At 38.1% G+C, this 13,463-nt stretch overlaps 1 protein-coding gene across 2 annotated transcripts in view; it reads right to left on the bottom strand.

The window, feature by feature from the left end:
- magl (MAX dimerization protein MGA-like) overlaps window positions 1-13,463 on the bottom strand; it is a 42,345-nt gene that overhangs the window by 9,994 nt on the left and 18,888 nt on the right. For both annotated transcript variants that reach the window (XM_061746799.1, XM_061746800.1), the window contains exons 7-15: window positions 11,626-11,739; window positions 10,316-10,706; window positions 7,910-8,117; window positions 4,425-4,650; window positions 4,115-4,275; window positions 2,199-2,424; window positions 1,869-2,098; window positions 1,151-1,372; window positions 771-1,008 (exon numbers count right to left, since the gene is read on the bottom strand). In XM_061746799.1, coding sequence (XP_061602783.1) covers window positions 771-1,008; window positions 1,151-1,372; window positions 1,869-2,098; window positions 2,199-2,424; window positions 4,115-4,275; window positions 4,425-4,650; window positions 7,910-8,117; window positions 10,316-10,706; window positions 11,626-11,739 — 2,016 coding nt within the window. The remainder of the gene's footprint in view (window positions 1-770; window positions 1,009-1,150; window positions 1,373-1,868; window positions 2,099-2,198; window positions 2,425-4,114; window positions 4,276-4,424; window positions 4,651-7,909; window positions 8,118-10,315; window positions 10,707-11,625; window positions 11,740-13,463) is intronic.

Genomic DNA, 13,463 nt, shown 5'->3' with positions numbered 1-13,463 from the left:
CCCCAGTATTTTATCATGGTTTCTCAGTGCATTATAATTTCCTTAAAAAAACAACTACGGTTTGTGCAAAGAACAGTTGCAATACCAGACACTGAAGAGTAGGAGAAATAAACATAAAAACAAGTGACTCAAAAAAATAGAAACAATATTTCATTTATCTGAAAAATGAACATATAGAGTAAGGGCTGGGCGATATATCGAGATTTTAATATATATCGATATATTTTCAAACGCGATATGGTACGAGACAATATCGTTTATATCGATTATTAAAATTCTGCCCGTTACCGTCTACATTGTATTAATTGCACAGTGTATTTTAATTTAATTGTTATGCAGGAAAGGGATATTTGTTTTATTTTATTCAAGCATTTTTATTCTATATATGCAGGCAGTTTATTTTTATTTCATTTGTTTTATACATGTTGATATTGTGCAGACTTCTGTTAATAAAAGTACCTGTGTGACATTTGGCACGAGGCTTTGTATTAAAACTGACTATTTTTTTAAGAGTTTGCCTCAGAAAAAAATGAAGCTAACAGAGATGCTATGCTATAATGCTTTGGGGGAAACCCCAATTATGGCACAGAAAAAATATCGATATATATCGAGCATCGCCATTCAGCTAGAAAATATCGAGATATGACTTTTGGTCCATATCGCCCAGCCCTAATATAGAGTCATGAAAGTCTTGGATGATATATCAGTGCGCATGTAGTGTACGTGTAGTGTGCTTGTCTTCTGTGTTACATGAAAACAGAGAATCTTACGTTTCTTCGGATGTGCAGCTTTACTTGTGGCGGTAACCGGAGGGACGGGTGCTTTAATGTGAAGAGATCCGGAAAGACTGGTTCTGTGTGCGGATTCTGGTGTCTGAAAGGTTTTAGGAATAATCGGATGAGGAGGTTTTAGTCGGCCGGTGATGTAGGCTGCAAAGCGGTTGGCTGGGTGCAGGGATCCCATGTTTCCCAGCAACAGTCTGGCCTGATTGTAGTATTTGCCATTAACCTATTTAAAAAAGAAAAAAAAAGAAAAAAAAAGAATTGTGTTCAAATTCAAGTGTTTAAAAATAACGTGTGAATTAAGCAGTCACAAAGCATAAATAGTAACAGTTGTTTCGGGAACCAAAAAAACTGAACTTTTTAATAACCTTTATGAGCCCAGATCCTTGGTAGCTAGGTTGTTTCTTCTTGGCTGTCAGGCTGCCTGCGGGAATCACTCCCCCCAGGAAAGGTGTGAGCCCAAACCGTTTCTCTGGCTCGTGAATAGGTTCATCGTCCTCCTCCTCAGGATCGTCAACACTTTCATCCGAGTACTTCTCAGATTCATCCTCCTCGTAGTCGCTGGCTTTTGATGGCTTAGCGATTTGTACCTGGAGGAATGTGGAGACAGCAGATGTAATTCACAGATGCAGGAGTTAGGGTTTATACAGCAATCCTTATGTTAAATTCAATACCAATTTAATACCCTTTTCACTACCTTCAGATTTTTTTTAAAAAATGTCACAACATTAAGTGTTAATCACGAACCTAACATTAATACAGATTTTGACCTATAGAACACTATACAGAACAGATTTATAGACTCATTGATGTTGACCAGATGTTTCATATTTATTTTACTTTGTGAATGACAATAAAATAGACTGCTTAAAATGTAAAAGGTAAAAAATAATACCAATTTAAAAAAATAATACCTCTGACAGTGAATTTAACACTTTTAATGGCCTTAAATTTGGCAATTTTCATTTATCACTTTTTAAAACCCTGGAGTATCATTACATACATATTTCTGAAAATAAATGTTATAAATCTAGCCATCAGTTTTCCAACAACAATTCTTAGATGAGTACTTGTGTTGAGACCCACCCTGTAGGTGATGTGGGAGCCGCTGGGTTTCCGCATGAAGATCTTGGAGACCGGGCTTACGCAGTAAGGGCCGATGTAGAAACGCTGATTAAGCCGATTCTGCTTCATGCGTTCGCATAAACCCTCCAGGACCATTTTGCGGTCGTTCTTCCACTGACACACTGACTGGATCTGTATTTGCATCTTTGCTCCCGTTTCGCTGTGTACAGTCTTTTGTGGCTGCTTTTCCACTGAGAAAAACACAGTTGAAACAAAAATGATGAATGTGGGAGACTTGTAAAGAAACAGAATCTGGAAATTAAACATTAACTGCACGTGTTCTTTTCTTACCTGCTTTTTCGCCATGCGATACAGTGTTGGGGGGCTTTTCGGGCTTTTCGGGCAAACTCGGGCGTTCCTGTGCATTTGCTGTGTCGGTCAGTGCAGAAAGGAAATCAGGATTCTTGCTATTTAAAGTCCTTGGAGGTGGCAGCTTGCTGTTGAACTCTCTCACACGTGCACAAGTCATAAAGCTCTCCAGATATTTATAAACTGGATCCTTTTCCTCTTCTGGGATCTGCAGTCATAAATGATATTTCATTAACAAGCTGACATATTTATGAACTTACCAAACATATCCCTGTCACGTTTTTATACATTCAAGATATTAATGTAAACTTCAAGACGTATACATGAACATAAGAGCGGAACGTAGGGCTGTAGGATTTTGGAAAATAATCTAATTACAATATTTTTTCCCGATATTGCGATTGCAATTTAATATGCATGTTTTCCCTTTTTTCGATTAAACCTAATGGATGAGTTTAAAACTAAGACACATGTATTTATACATTTAGTATAGTGTTCTTTCCATAGACGGGCATCTATGTTTCAAGTCTGGTATCTTTTCATTTAGTCAGTAAATACAATGGATTAATAATATAAGTAATGCTTTTTTTTTTTTTTTTTTTTTTTTTTTTTTAAAGGAGAGCTATTATGGCATCTTATACCTATTTTAAACAGATTACTTCAACACCACCAACCGACAGATCTACTAACTAAAAGACATTAAGCTTAAATACGAAATTACAAACAAAACAATGAAGCGTATACAACTTTTTACCAAAATTCTGGTTTTACAACATATTTAATATTGGGACCAATGAAAAAGCATTATAGCATTTTCACAAGATGCATGTCCCATGATGCAGCAGCAGCTTTTGTCCAGGGCTCAGCCCCGGACCCATTTAACTCCTGCTCTGCTGTGCCGTTTATCGATGTCGTGGACCCAGACCTGGTCACCCTGCTGGCACCATATCGTCAGCGAAAGAACTAGATTATTAACAAAGTTATTTTCCGTGCCATTTAAAATTCCGCTCGTCTGGAGCGACGCTTTCAGACATTTCGGGGAATGATCCCCGTCTGTGGCTTGTTGACTTATCTGGCGCACGTGCACTCAACATTTTAGTCAAACAACTGTCGTACATGGCTCTATGGTGTTTTTTTAAAGTGCTTGAACAAGTTTGCCCAACATGCTCTGAACACCTGACGCTACGCAGCATATCCTTTTTTTTTTTAAACCCAAATATATCTACACTGTGGATGGAATAGTACTTGAGACAAAGTTTCAGCGGATCCAGGTTCTGACTGTTCTGTTGAGCCAGCGTCCATTGTCCAATAGATTAAAGTGCCGCATCAAAAGTTGATACAGTCGAGTCCTGTGCTCACTCTCGCGTCACAACCTTGTAATCGGTCACGTGGCCATTACAAAATTGCGGTTTATGATATTGCGATATCACCACTAGGGCTGTGCGATTAATCGATTTTAAATCTAAATCGGATTTATTAATCAAGACGATGTTAAAAAAAGGAAAATCGGAAAATCGTTTTTCCTTTTTTGCAGCTGGCTGCATTACAGACAGAGCTCGTCTAGTCAGCTTTGTTTGGTCAAGAAAATTGTAAATGTTGTCACTTTACTAAACTCAAGGAGGATTTACAGTATCTTTCAATTGCACTTCATTCCCAATAGGGAAATTTGTTTGCTATTTTTCTTTAAAAATAAAGATAAAATATTTGAACCAATTTATTTCATTGTCTTTTGCAGTTTTACCAAAAAAAATCGAAATCGAAAATCGGGTTTTCAGAGAAAAAAATAAAAAATAACAAAATCAGGATTTTATTTTTGTCCAAAATCGCCCAGCCCTAATCACCACATATGTGATTTGTTGTGACATTTTCAACCATATCAAAGAGAATTTCTGATTTACCTGCTGTGTTGGATGAGGTAGGAGGCGTTTTGGTTTTGCTCTGAACAGAGGAGGAAGAGGAGCACTTTTGGGAGTAAAAAGTGGTTCTGGGTCTCCACACAGACCGGCTCTGTTCCACAGTTTCAGACTGTGGGAATCCAGCTGACGATGACTGGTCTGAGCTGTTAACAGATAAAAAGGTGAAAATTTAACCAAAAAACAAACAATAGCACAGGCAAAAGAAAGATTTTCTTTCACAAAAAGTGCATAACTTCAGATAATTTAATGGTATTAAAAATCAACTGATGGTGCTAAAATAACTCAATCTCACAGTTAACGGGAGGGCTTTGTTGGTCACTTTCTCCTGCGTTGTCCTGCTCAGAGATCTGGCAGGTGCAGCTGAGCAGGCACTCGGGCCGTCTGCAGTGGACGGAGCGTCTGTTCACCGTCTCCAGACTGGAACACAAACATCCCAGCCTGCAGAAATCTTGACCACATTCAGGTGCCGCGGCATCACTCCTGGGAAAGGGGGCGACTTTGATAACGCCGGGCTGCATCTGCTCAAAAAGGAAAGACGGAATTATTCCTCAAAATAGTCAGAATTGACCCTTTGTTAGCCTTCTGATTGGTCCCTGACTGACCAATCAGAAAAATCCTTCTCCGTTGCTACTTCCGGGCAGAATATTCGGTTGGACTAAACAGCTGTCTCTCTCGTTCACATCAATGGAAAAAGCGTTGTTTTTACTTGCTTTATCAAAATTTCAAATCACTGGATTATTTTTTTTTAAACTTTTTATTTGTAAAAGGAACACACTGCACACGGTGTGGTGAGGGTGCAGCGTATTTTTTATCCCCAAACTGGCAGAAATCCGATCCGTACTACCAAAACAAAGTCGGCTCGGCAGCAGGCTACAACTGGGAAAGCGTTTATTTATCTTAAAATGGTTAAGCGGCGTATTTGGGGCACTTTTAAAGTGACACCAGCTAACCAGAGAGAATCAAAGGAATACTTTTCATCCCAAAACCAGCAGTAATTTACAAAAAATGTCTGCTTTGGATAAAGCTATGTGGACAACCAGACTCGAAGTTCAACCCTTCCACCGTGCTATCGGCTAAACTAATCAAAAGATCTCGTTTTTGCCGAAAACCTCACTACACGGTACCCGAAGTGTTCCTTTTTATTTATATCTAGTTGATGTTGATTTTCTTTGGTACAATAATTGGAAATAAAGTGATGTAAACCCCATTTTAACAATGGAAGTGGACGGGAGACATGACAGTTTTGTCCGACCTAGCAACAGGGGCAGGGCTTGACAAAGGGTCAATTATTATCATGTCTTTTTCCATTGAACGTGTTAATTTGTTCCAAAATCAAGTGGAAACAATAAGCAATATGGTACAACAACATCATTAAAAAAATGTGGTACAATAACATTACTTCTATTTAGGGCTGGGCGATATGGACCAAAAGTCATATCTCGATATTTTCTAGCTGAATGGCGATACTCGATATATATCGATATTTTTTCTGTGCCATAATTGGGGTTTCCCCCAAAGCATTATAGCATAGCATCTCTGTTAGCTTCATTTTTTTCTGAGGCAAACCCTTAAAAAAACAGTCAGTTTTAATACAAAGCCTCGTGCCAAATGTCACACAGGTTCCTTTATTAACAGAGGTCTGCACAATATCAAAATGTATAAAACTAATGAAATAAAAATAAACTGTCTGCATATATAGAATACAAATGCTTCTTGAATAAAGTAAAACAAATATCCCTTTCCTGCATAACAATTAAATTAAAATACACTGTGCAATTAATACAATGTAGACAGTAACAGGTAGACTTTTCCACTGAGGTTGACAGTTGTGCAAATAACAAAACATTTCTGCAAATCTCAAATAAAACATTCAAGTAAATTTGTCACAAAATAAGCTATATCAAAATCATAAAAAAAAAAAAAAAAAAAAAAAATTCATAAATCGATATAAACGATATTGTCTCGTACCATATCGCGTTTGAAAATATATCGATATATATTAAAATCTTGATATATCTCCCAGCCCTACTTCTATTTAGAATTTCCCTCTGGGTTAATAAAGTATCTATCTTTCAGCACCAATGTATGGATAGGCTCAGTGCTCAGAGCAGCCCTGATAAACTGCTGGGTGGAAGTGAAGTGTGCACTGGGAAGGAGATGAATGAGAAAAGACAATTTGTACTTGAAGAGGACAATGAGACTGCTTACATCATTAGCACTGTGGGCGGACAGCATATAGAAATGCAGCAACCATCGCATCTTGTAATTCCAAGATTTATTTTTCATCTTTTATTTAAAAGGTGGGTGGCAAACAACGAATTGAGTGTATGGAGTGGTAGGTGAATCAGGAAATCCTACCATCTTCATCCCTGAACTGAAAGAACCAGGCAGGAGGTCGGCCCTGTTACAGTTCCAGCCTGCCAGGTTTTTACCCCGGCATCCTGCTAATGGAAACTAAAATGACAATTCAGCATCCGCAGTGGATTATTAGTTTATCCATAACAGTAATGTGACCAGTATAAAGTGGCCACGTGACCTTTGAAAGCTTTCATCTTCATCACCGACCGGCTACCAACTTCTAACATGAATGTTATCCAACTTTAACAATCTGGAGTGAATGTCGTCTTCTTCATCCGAGGATCACTCAGGCAGCATTAACAACCTGATCTTTTTCATTGCAGGGACATCATTTTGATGAATCTGACTGTCCCGTTTGGTCATCCACTTTAAGTGTTCTTTGAAATTTGTTTGCAAGTGTACCCTGTCAAAATCTAAACAAAAAAAATGTTTTGTCTCCCTATCTATAGCTTTCAATTCCACAGAAGTTAATACGCGTGAACTTTGTCACTTTTCCCCCAGAATTTCTTCTCAAGTGTTTTTTTTTTTTTTTTTTTTTACAAATCTTCAAGATAATTTTGTCAAATCGTTTGAAAGATCAAAAGCTATGAATCAGAGATTCAGTTCTTTGACGTAAATGTGGAGTTTTCTAACCGACGCAGACACAAATCGGACATCTTTGCTGCAGCAAATGGGACCAGGTGCTCGCATTGATGGCAAGGATTGACTTATCTGGAGAAGAAACATTACAAACCCTCCAACTACCAGGGAATAAATATCAGCTATACAGGACTGTCTCAGAAAATTAGAATATTGGGATTTTCTGTAATGCAATTACAAAAACAAAAATGTCATACATTCTGGATTCATTACAAATCAACTGAAATATTGCAAGCCTTTTATTATTTTAATATTGCTGATCATGGCTTACAGCTTAAGAAAACTCAAATATATAATTAGAATATTCTGGGAATCTTAATCTTAAACTGTAAGCCATAATCAGCAACATTAAAATAATAAAAGGCTTGCAATATTTCAGTTGATTTATAATGAATCCAGAATGTATGACATTTTTTAAATTGCATTACAGAAAATAAACGAACTTTATCACAATATTCAAATTTTCTGAGACAGTCCTGTGGTTAGATATGATGGAGCGGGGGGGGGGGCAACCCAAGCCAAGTTGACCTAATGAATTAAGTGATTTTAAGAGCCATCCTAATGCAGGATTCACAAAGTCTACTATATACGGTATTATGGCAAGTGTAAAATCTGAGTTAATTTGTCCATAATGATCCAGTCTGAGCCTTTAGTACTTATTTAGTTCTGTTAATTTTTTTCTGTAAAACTAAAAAAAATGAAGTCAGAGTCAACATATTTATCGTCTTGGGCAAATAACTTAAGCCTAAACGCACCCTTGTAAGCAGAGTATTAGTTTACCTGTTTAGTCAGTAGCACAGACAGAGCCATGTTCAGCCTCTCTGGGGTCAGTTGGGTCCTGCTAAGGCCCTGGTTTGCAGCTCGGACCTCCATCTCCCTCAGCTTGGCCTGGACCTTGGGGAGGCTTGCATGTTTGTGTGCCATCCCTTGGATCAGACCATGGTTCACCGCTGCTCTAGGACTGACAGCGGGTTGCCATGTTGACGATCTGCAGCAGCCAGAATAAAATTAGAGTTGTTAACTTTCCATCCATCCATCCGTTTTCTATACCCATTGAATATGCAGGGTCCCAGTGATCAGCCTGAGCCTATCCCAGCTCATTGCAGGGGTAAACCCTGGACAGGTCACCAGCAGTCTATCACAGGGTTTAACTTTCATTTAATTAAAAAAAAAAAAAAAAAAAAAAAATACTTTGTATAATCCAAAAATTTAATTTCCAAAGTTCTGAGATGAAAAAAGTATCAATTTACAGGAGAAAGCTGCATGTGTCTAAACATACTTCACGAAAATCACGCCCGGGCCAGATGAGTACAGAACAGAGACCCAATTTAAAAAAATAACCCCAACATTAAAGATGGTTTTCCTGCAGGGATAGACTTTTAACATGTAAAAAAGCTTCCTGAATGAGGCCACGTTTACACATAGCCGGGTATTTACAAAAACGGATATTTTCCCCTCTACGTTTTCAAAAATATCCTCGTTTACACGAACCCGCATGAAAACGCTGCGTACCCTACGCTGTAGGCTCTGCGTTGGTGTAACGTGGAACCATAAATCAGCCTTGACTGCCAGTTACTTCCAAGACGGAACGAGAGTCTTTCGTTTGGAGTGACAGAGAAGTGGAGTTACTTTTAAGTGTGACTTTAGAATTTAAAACAGGTAAAATAAAAGAAAATATTGACGGTGGCCAAACTAATTGTAAACACAGGTCGCACAAATGATGCTGGTGACTAGGGGTGGGTTAAAAATATCGATATTTTATCGATATGCATGTGTAGGAACAATTATCGATACATAAATCCAAGTATCGATTTAAAAAAAAAAAAAAAAAAAAAAAAAAATTTCCCCCATTATAATCACCCAGTGCTCCTACCTAAGTCAGTCCTGGGCATTGCTCCATCTACCAACCCCGGGAGGCCCTGCAATGAGCTCAAGTCTCCTCCTTACTTGAGGAGTGAGCAGGCTGCTTCTTTTCACCAGGCAGGGTGGGGTTTCTCTGGCCGGACGTGGCGCGTGGAAGGATCATGTTATTCCCTTATTGTAACCAGAATATCGATATCGAATCGTATCGTATCGGAAATCGTATCGTCTGGGACCTAGTGTATCGGAATCGTATCGTATCGGGAGGTCAGTGATGATACCCAGCTCTACTGGTGACATTTCTGTTGCATAATGTGACGTTCTGAGCCTGAAATCTCCGTTTTCCTCCGTTTTCAAGCAAACGTGAAAACTGAGTTTTTGAAAATCTCCACTTTGGCCGGAGTTTTCAGAAATGATCATTTTTGGGGGCTTTGAGCTCCGTTTTCGTGTAAACGAACGGCCAAAACGCATGAAAACGCCTCTGTTTTTGCTCCGTGTAAACAGGGCCTGAGTGTTCAGTAATAAGTGTAATTGTGTCAAAATAGAGTTTAAAGATCTGGAGACCCAATTAAAAAAAATTGTCTTTTGAAATTTCCAAAAAAGTAACCGAGCAAGCGTTCCCCTATTTTCCAGTCCACTGTGTTGGCTGTGATGATTGATGGTGTTGATGCATCACTAAACCACAACATGCATAATTACAATCTGTAGTGGAGAAATGTGATGAGAACCATAAAAAATAAAGACTATTTTAAAAACACAGTTTTACACAGTTTTTCCATTCTGCTTGCCGGCACCGCGGCAAAAAATTTTATTTAAAAAAATTGGAAATCAGAAAACCCCCCAGCATCCAAACAGTGGATCAATGAACTTGGATCATACAGTACTCCAGAAAAAATATTGTATTCTGTTAGAAAAAAAACTAGAGACTTTGACCTTATTTGGGGACCTTTTTTTGTATTTTTTGCCTTTATTGGACTAATGATCTGAATTATCGACTATATTAATGAATGTGTTTACACAGGACTTGATTATTTAATGTATTATTCATTTTTGTTCTAGTATTGATAGACATATGTTAAATAATCTTGAATGATGTAATCTATTGACCATATGAGGGAGGGAAGGGGAGAGGGTGTGCTGTTTTTTTTAAAATTTTTATTTACTTTATTATTATTATTATTTATTTATTCTGGTTTAATTAATGTTATGAAAAGTTAAAAAAGGGGGGGAAATATTGATAATTATATTGTTATTGTAAATCTTATTTCTTTTTTTTTAATGCCTTCAATAAAGACATCTATACAAAAAAAAACAACACAGTTTTACCTTTGTGAAGCATCACTAGGAAAAGCAGCAGCTCCTGGATGGCTATGTGCGGGTGAGGACTGGTACGTGGACTGAGCCTCTGCTGGACTGGGGGTGGAGGGACTGGCTAGTGGGGGAGCAGACACTGCTGGAGCAGAGCTAACGGGGGGTTTATAGGAAAGGGGACATGGTTTGTCCCCTACTGTGATCTTTGAAGCAGCGTTGCGATGTCGGAGCGCACTGTCCAGGGTCTTCACGTAGCTGGAGCTCTTAGCGGGCAGCTGGTAGGCCACCGAGCCCTCGGGGTTGGTGGAGAAGGCAGCAGCACGCTCGCTAATTTGCTGAGCCTCATTTTCTAAGTACTCATCCAACATGTTGCTGCAGAACGCCGAGAGGTTCTTTGGTAATCCATCTGGAAGAAAAGAATAAATAAACCTCTTATATACTGAGGAAGAACAATGAATCAGACGCGTTTCAGCTGGTTTCAGTTCAGTTAATCTGTTGGTAATTGAAGTGTTGTAACGGCCTCACTGCTTGATAGAAACAAGGACCCCGAAGAGTCGGTGTACTTCGTGGCCATCCGTTTTTTGTTTTGAAATGACAAAATAAAAATAGAGAAATAATTCAAAATAATCAGTTTCCCATCTTTTGTTTTGATAATAAAAAACGGAAAATGGATCGTTATCCATTATCCGTTATCCGATTTCATTGATGTGTTTGAAAATCGAAATTGGGAATTAAAACAGCGAGTGGAAAACTATTTCCTATTCGTTTCCAAGGATACTGAAAACAAGGATTGGACAAATGGGGGGATTGCACATGCGCAGTAATAAATGAAGAAAGTTGTTTCTGGTTCTTTTGTTGATCAGATTGAAAATTAACAGTTTTAGACTTTTTTTAATGTTGAAACAGAAAATAAATCAAATATGAAGCCTGGGAGTGAAACATGAGTTTAATCTGTAATCTGTCTTCACTCCATAATGAAACTGCAGTGATGTTGTGACAGTCCGTTCAGCTGCAGCATCCAAAAAAAAAAGCAGCGTCCAATAAATAACATAAACTGACACCCCCCCCCCCCCTGAAACGAATAGGAAATAGAGAAAAAAGTTTTCCACTCGCTGTTTTAATTCCCAATTTCGATTTTCAAACACATCAATGAAATCGGATAACGGATAACGATCCATTTTCCGTTTTTTATTATCAAAACAAAAAACGGGAAACGGATTATTTTGGATTATTTCTCTATTTTTATTTTGTCATTTCAAAACAAAAAACGGATGGCCGCGAAGTACACGGCACCGAAGCCACAAAAACATGAAGAAAAACCTTACCTTCACAGTTGGAAGTGGCGGTATCTTTGCTTTTGACAAACTTATTTCTCCATCCCTTAATTTTTGTCATGTCACTTGTCTTGCCTGTTCGTGAGACAAATGGCAGTCCCTCATCTGTGAAAGACACACGCAGCCTTCAGTTAGACTGCCAAGTCTACAACATCCTTTTATCACGAAACAACTCAAAATAAATGATACATTTTAGTATACGGTATGTTATGAGCGGTGTAACTGAGCAACAAACTGAATCCCTACTGATTGCTCATCATAATGATTTTTACTGCTGTTTTTTACAGCATTTGGGAGAAAACGGGCCATTTACTGTAAACAAAACACAAGGTCTTTGAGATGAGCTTAAGCAGCAGAATAATTCTGCATCATCGTGGAGAGCTTCTCGCTGTACAACTTTTATCTGTAGCAGATAAAAGAACCAAGGTTTTCGAGTACTGATACATTACACTCACACTAGCAGAAATGTGCCATAACCAGGACAGTGCAATAACTTTGTGCAATATAACACGACACTTTTTTCTTTTCTATCCATATAATTCTATTTATGGCAGTGCACTTTTTATTTTTCTATTTTTTTGTTATTTTTATCTTTTTATAGGCGTTTGGTTTTTGGGGGTGTTTGATTTGTATATGACAGTGCTGTGTGTGTGAGATGGAGATGTCAATTTCCCAGAGGGAACCTCCCAAAGGGATTAATAAAGTCGTCTGAATCTGAATACGAATCTGAATGTTGTCAAGCTCTGGTACTATTCTGATTTGGTGGTTCACGTACATAACTAGAGCAGCCCCTGAAACAGCACATCTGCAACAGAAGTACCATTTGGTATGTGTCAGTATCAACTAAAGTCATATTTGTCACGTAGCGAAGCAGGAGATCTGAGTGAGGAAGAATGGAAGCAATCACAGCTGTTACCCGTGAAACTCATGTTTCCAACAGAGGTTAATTATTATTGAGTAAGACTGAATTGAGCTCCAGTTGACAAACACTTGACCGATTGCAGTTTTAGTCGTAGTGTCAGTGCAGGTGAGCAGCGACAACGCTCAGCACGTGTTTCAGCAAAAGAAAGAAAGAAAGAAAGAGGTTTTTGTTTAACAAACATAGCGGATCTGATTCATTACAGTACAGGTGTAACTCATTTAATTGTTTTTCATTAATTCAATTTAATTGGTGTAGTTTAGTAGTATTTAGTATTCTTTTAGAGCAGTGTTTTGGGGGCTCCAAAGACTGAATGTGTTGATAGATTTATAGTTACAAAAGGTGGAGTTGAATTGCTATTTTTTTTTATCGTCATTTTTATCGTTATCGGGATAAATGCCAGAAATTATCGTGATACATTTTTTAGTCCATACCGCCCATCCCTACACTACACAATAACTTCAGAGAGAAGGTTCATTTGAAAACAATGGGGATCCTAGATTTACAAGAGCCCCCTCGAATACAAACCCCTGCCCTCTTAATTATTTTATATAAAAGTAGAGGTTGGCACAATGATTCATCGTGTTCTGCAAAATCATTTGATAAAGGTTTCACACTCAATGGCCTTTCTTAGCATTCATTTATCAAAGCTAAAAACACCGGCCTGTATTAAATTAACTCTGTTGAGCATAGACTCCATTACATTCACTAAGAAATCCGTGTTTAGTATACCTGAAGACAGAAAGCCTCGACTGTTCTACCTCACAATGTATCCACCTCCATAATCTAAAAGTCTTGAACTGTAAGAAAGATTAACTACAGTATAATAACAGTTGTTATACTAAATAATACATAACAGGTAGCAGATACTGTGGCAACGCCCAGGACTGACTTAGGTAGGAGCCCGGGG

Source organism: Cololabis saira, chromosome 18, assembly GCF_033807715.1.
Source record: "Cololabis saira isolate AMF1-May2022 chromosome 18, fColSai1.1, whole genome shotgun sequence".
NCBI classification, from domain to species: Eukaryota; Metazoa; Chordata; class Actinopteri; order Beloniformes; family Belonidae; genus Cololabis; species Cololabis saira.
Note: the sequence above shows the minus strand (reverse complement) of the source record. Positions and strands in the feature narration are given on the sequence as shown.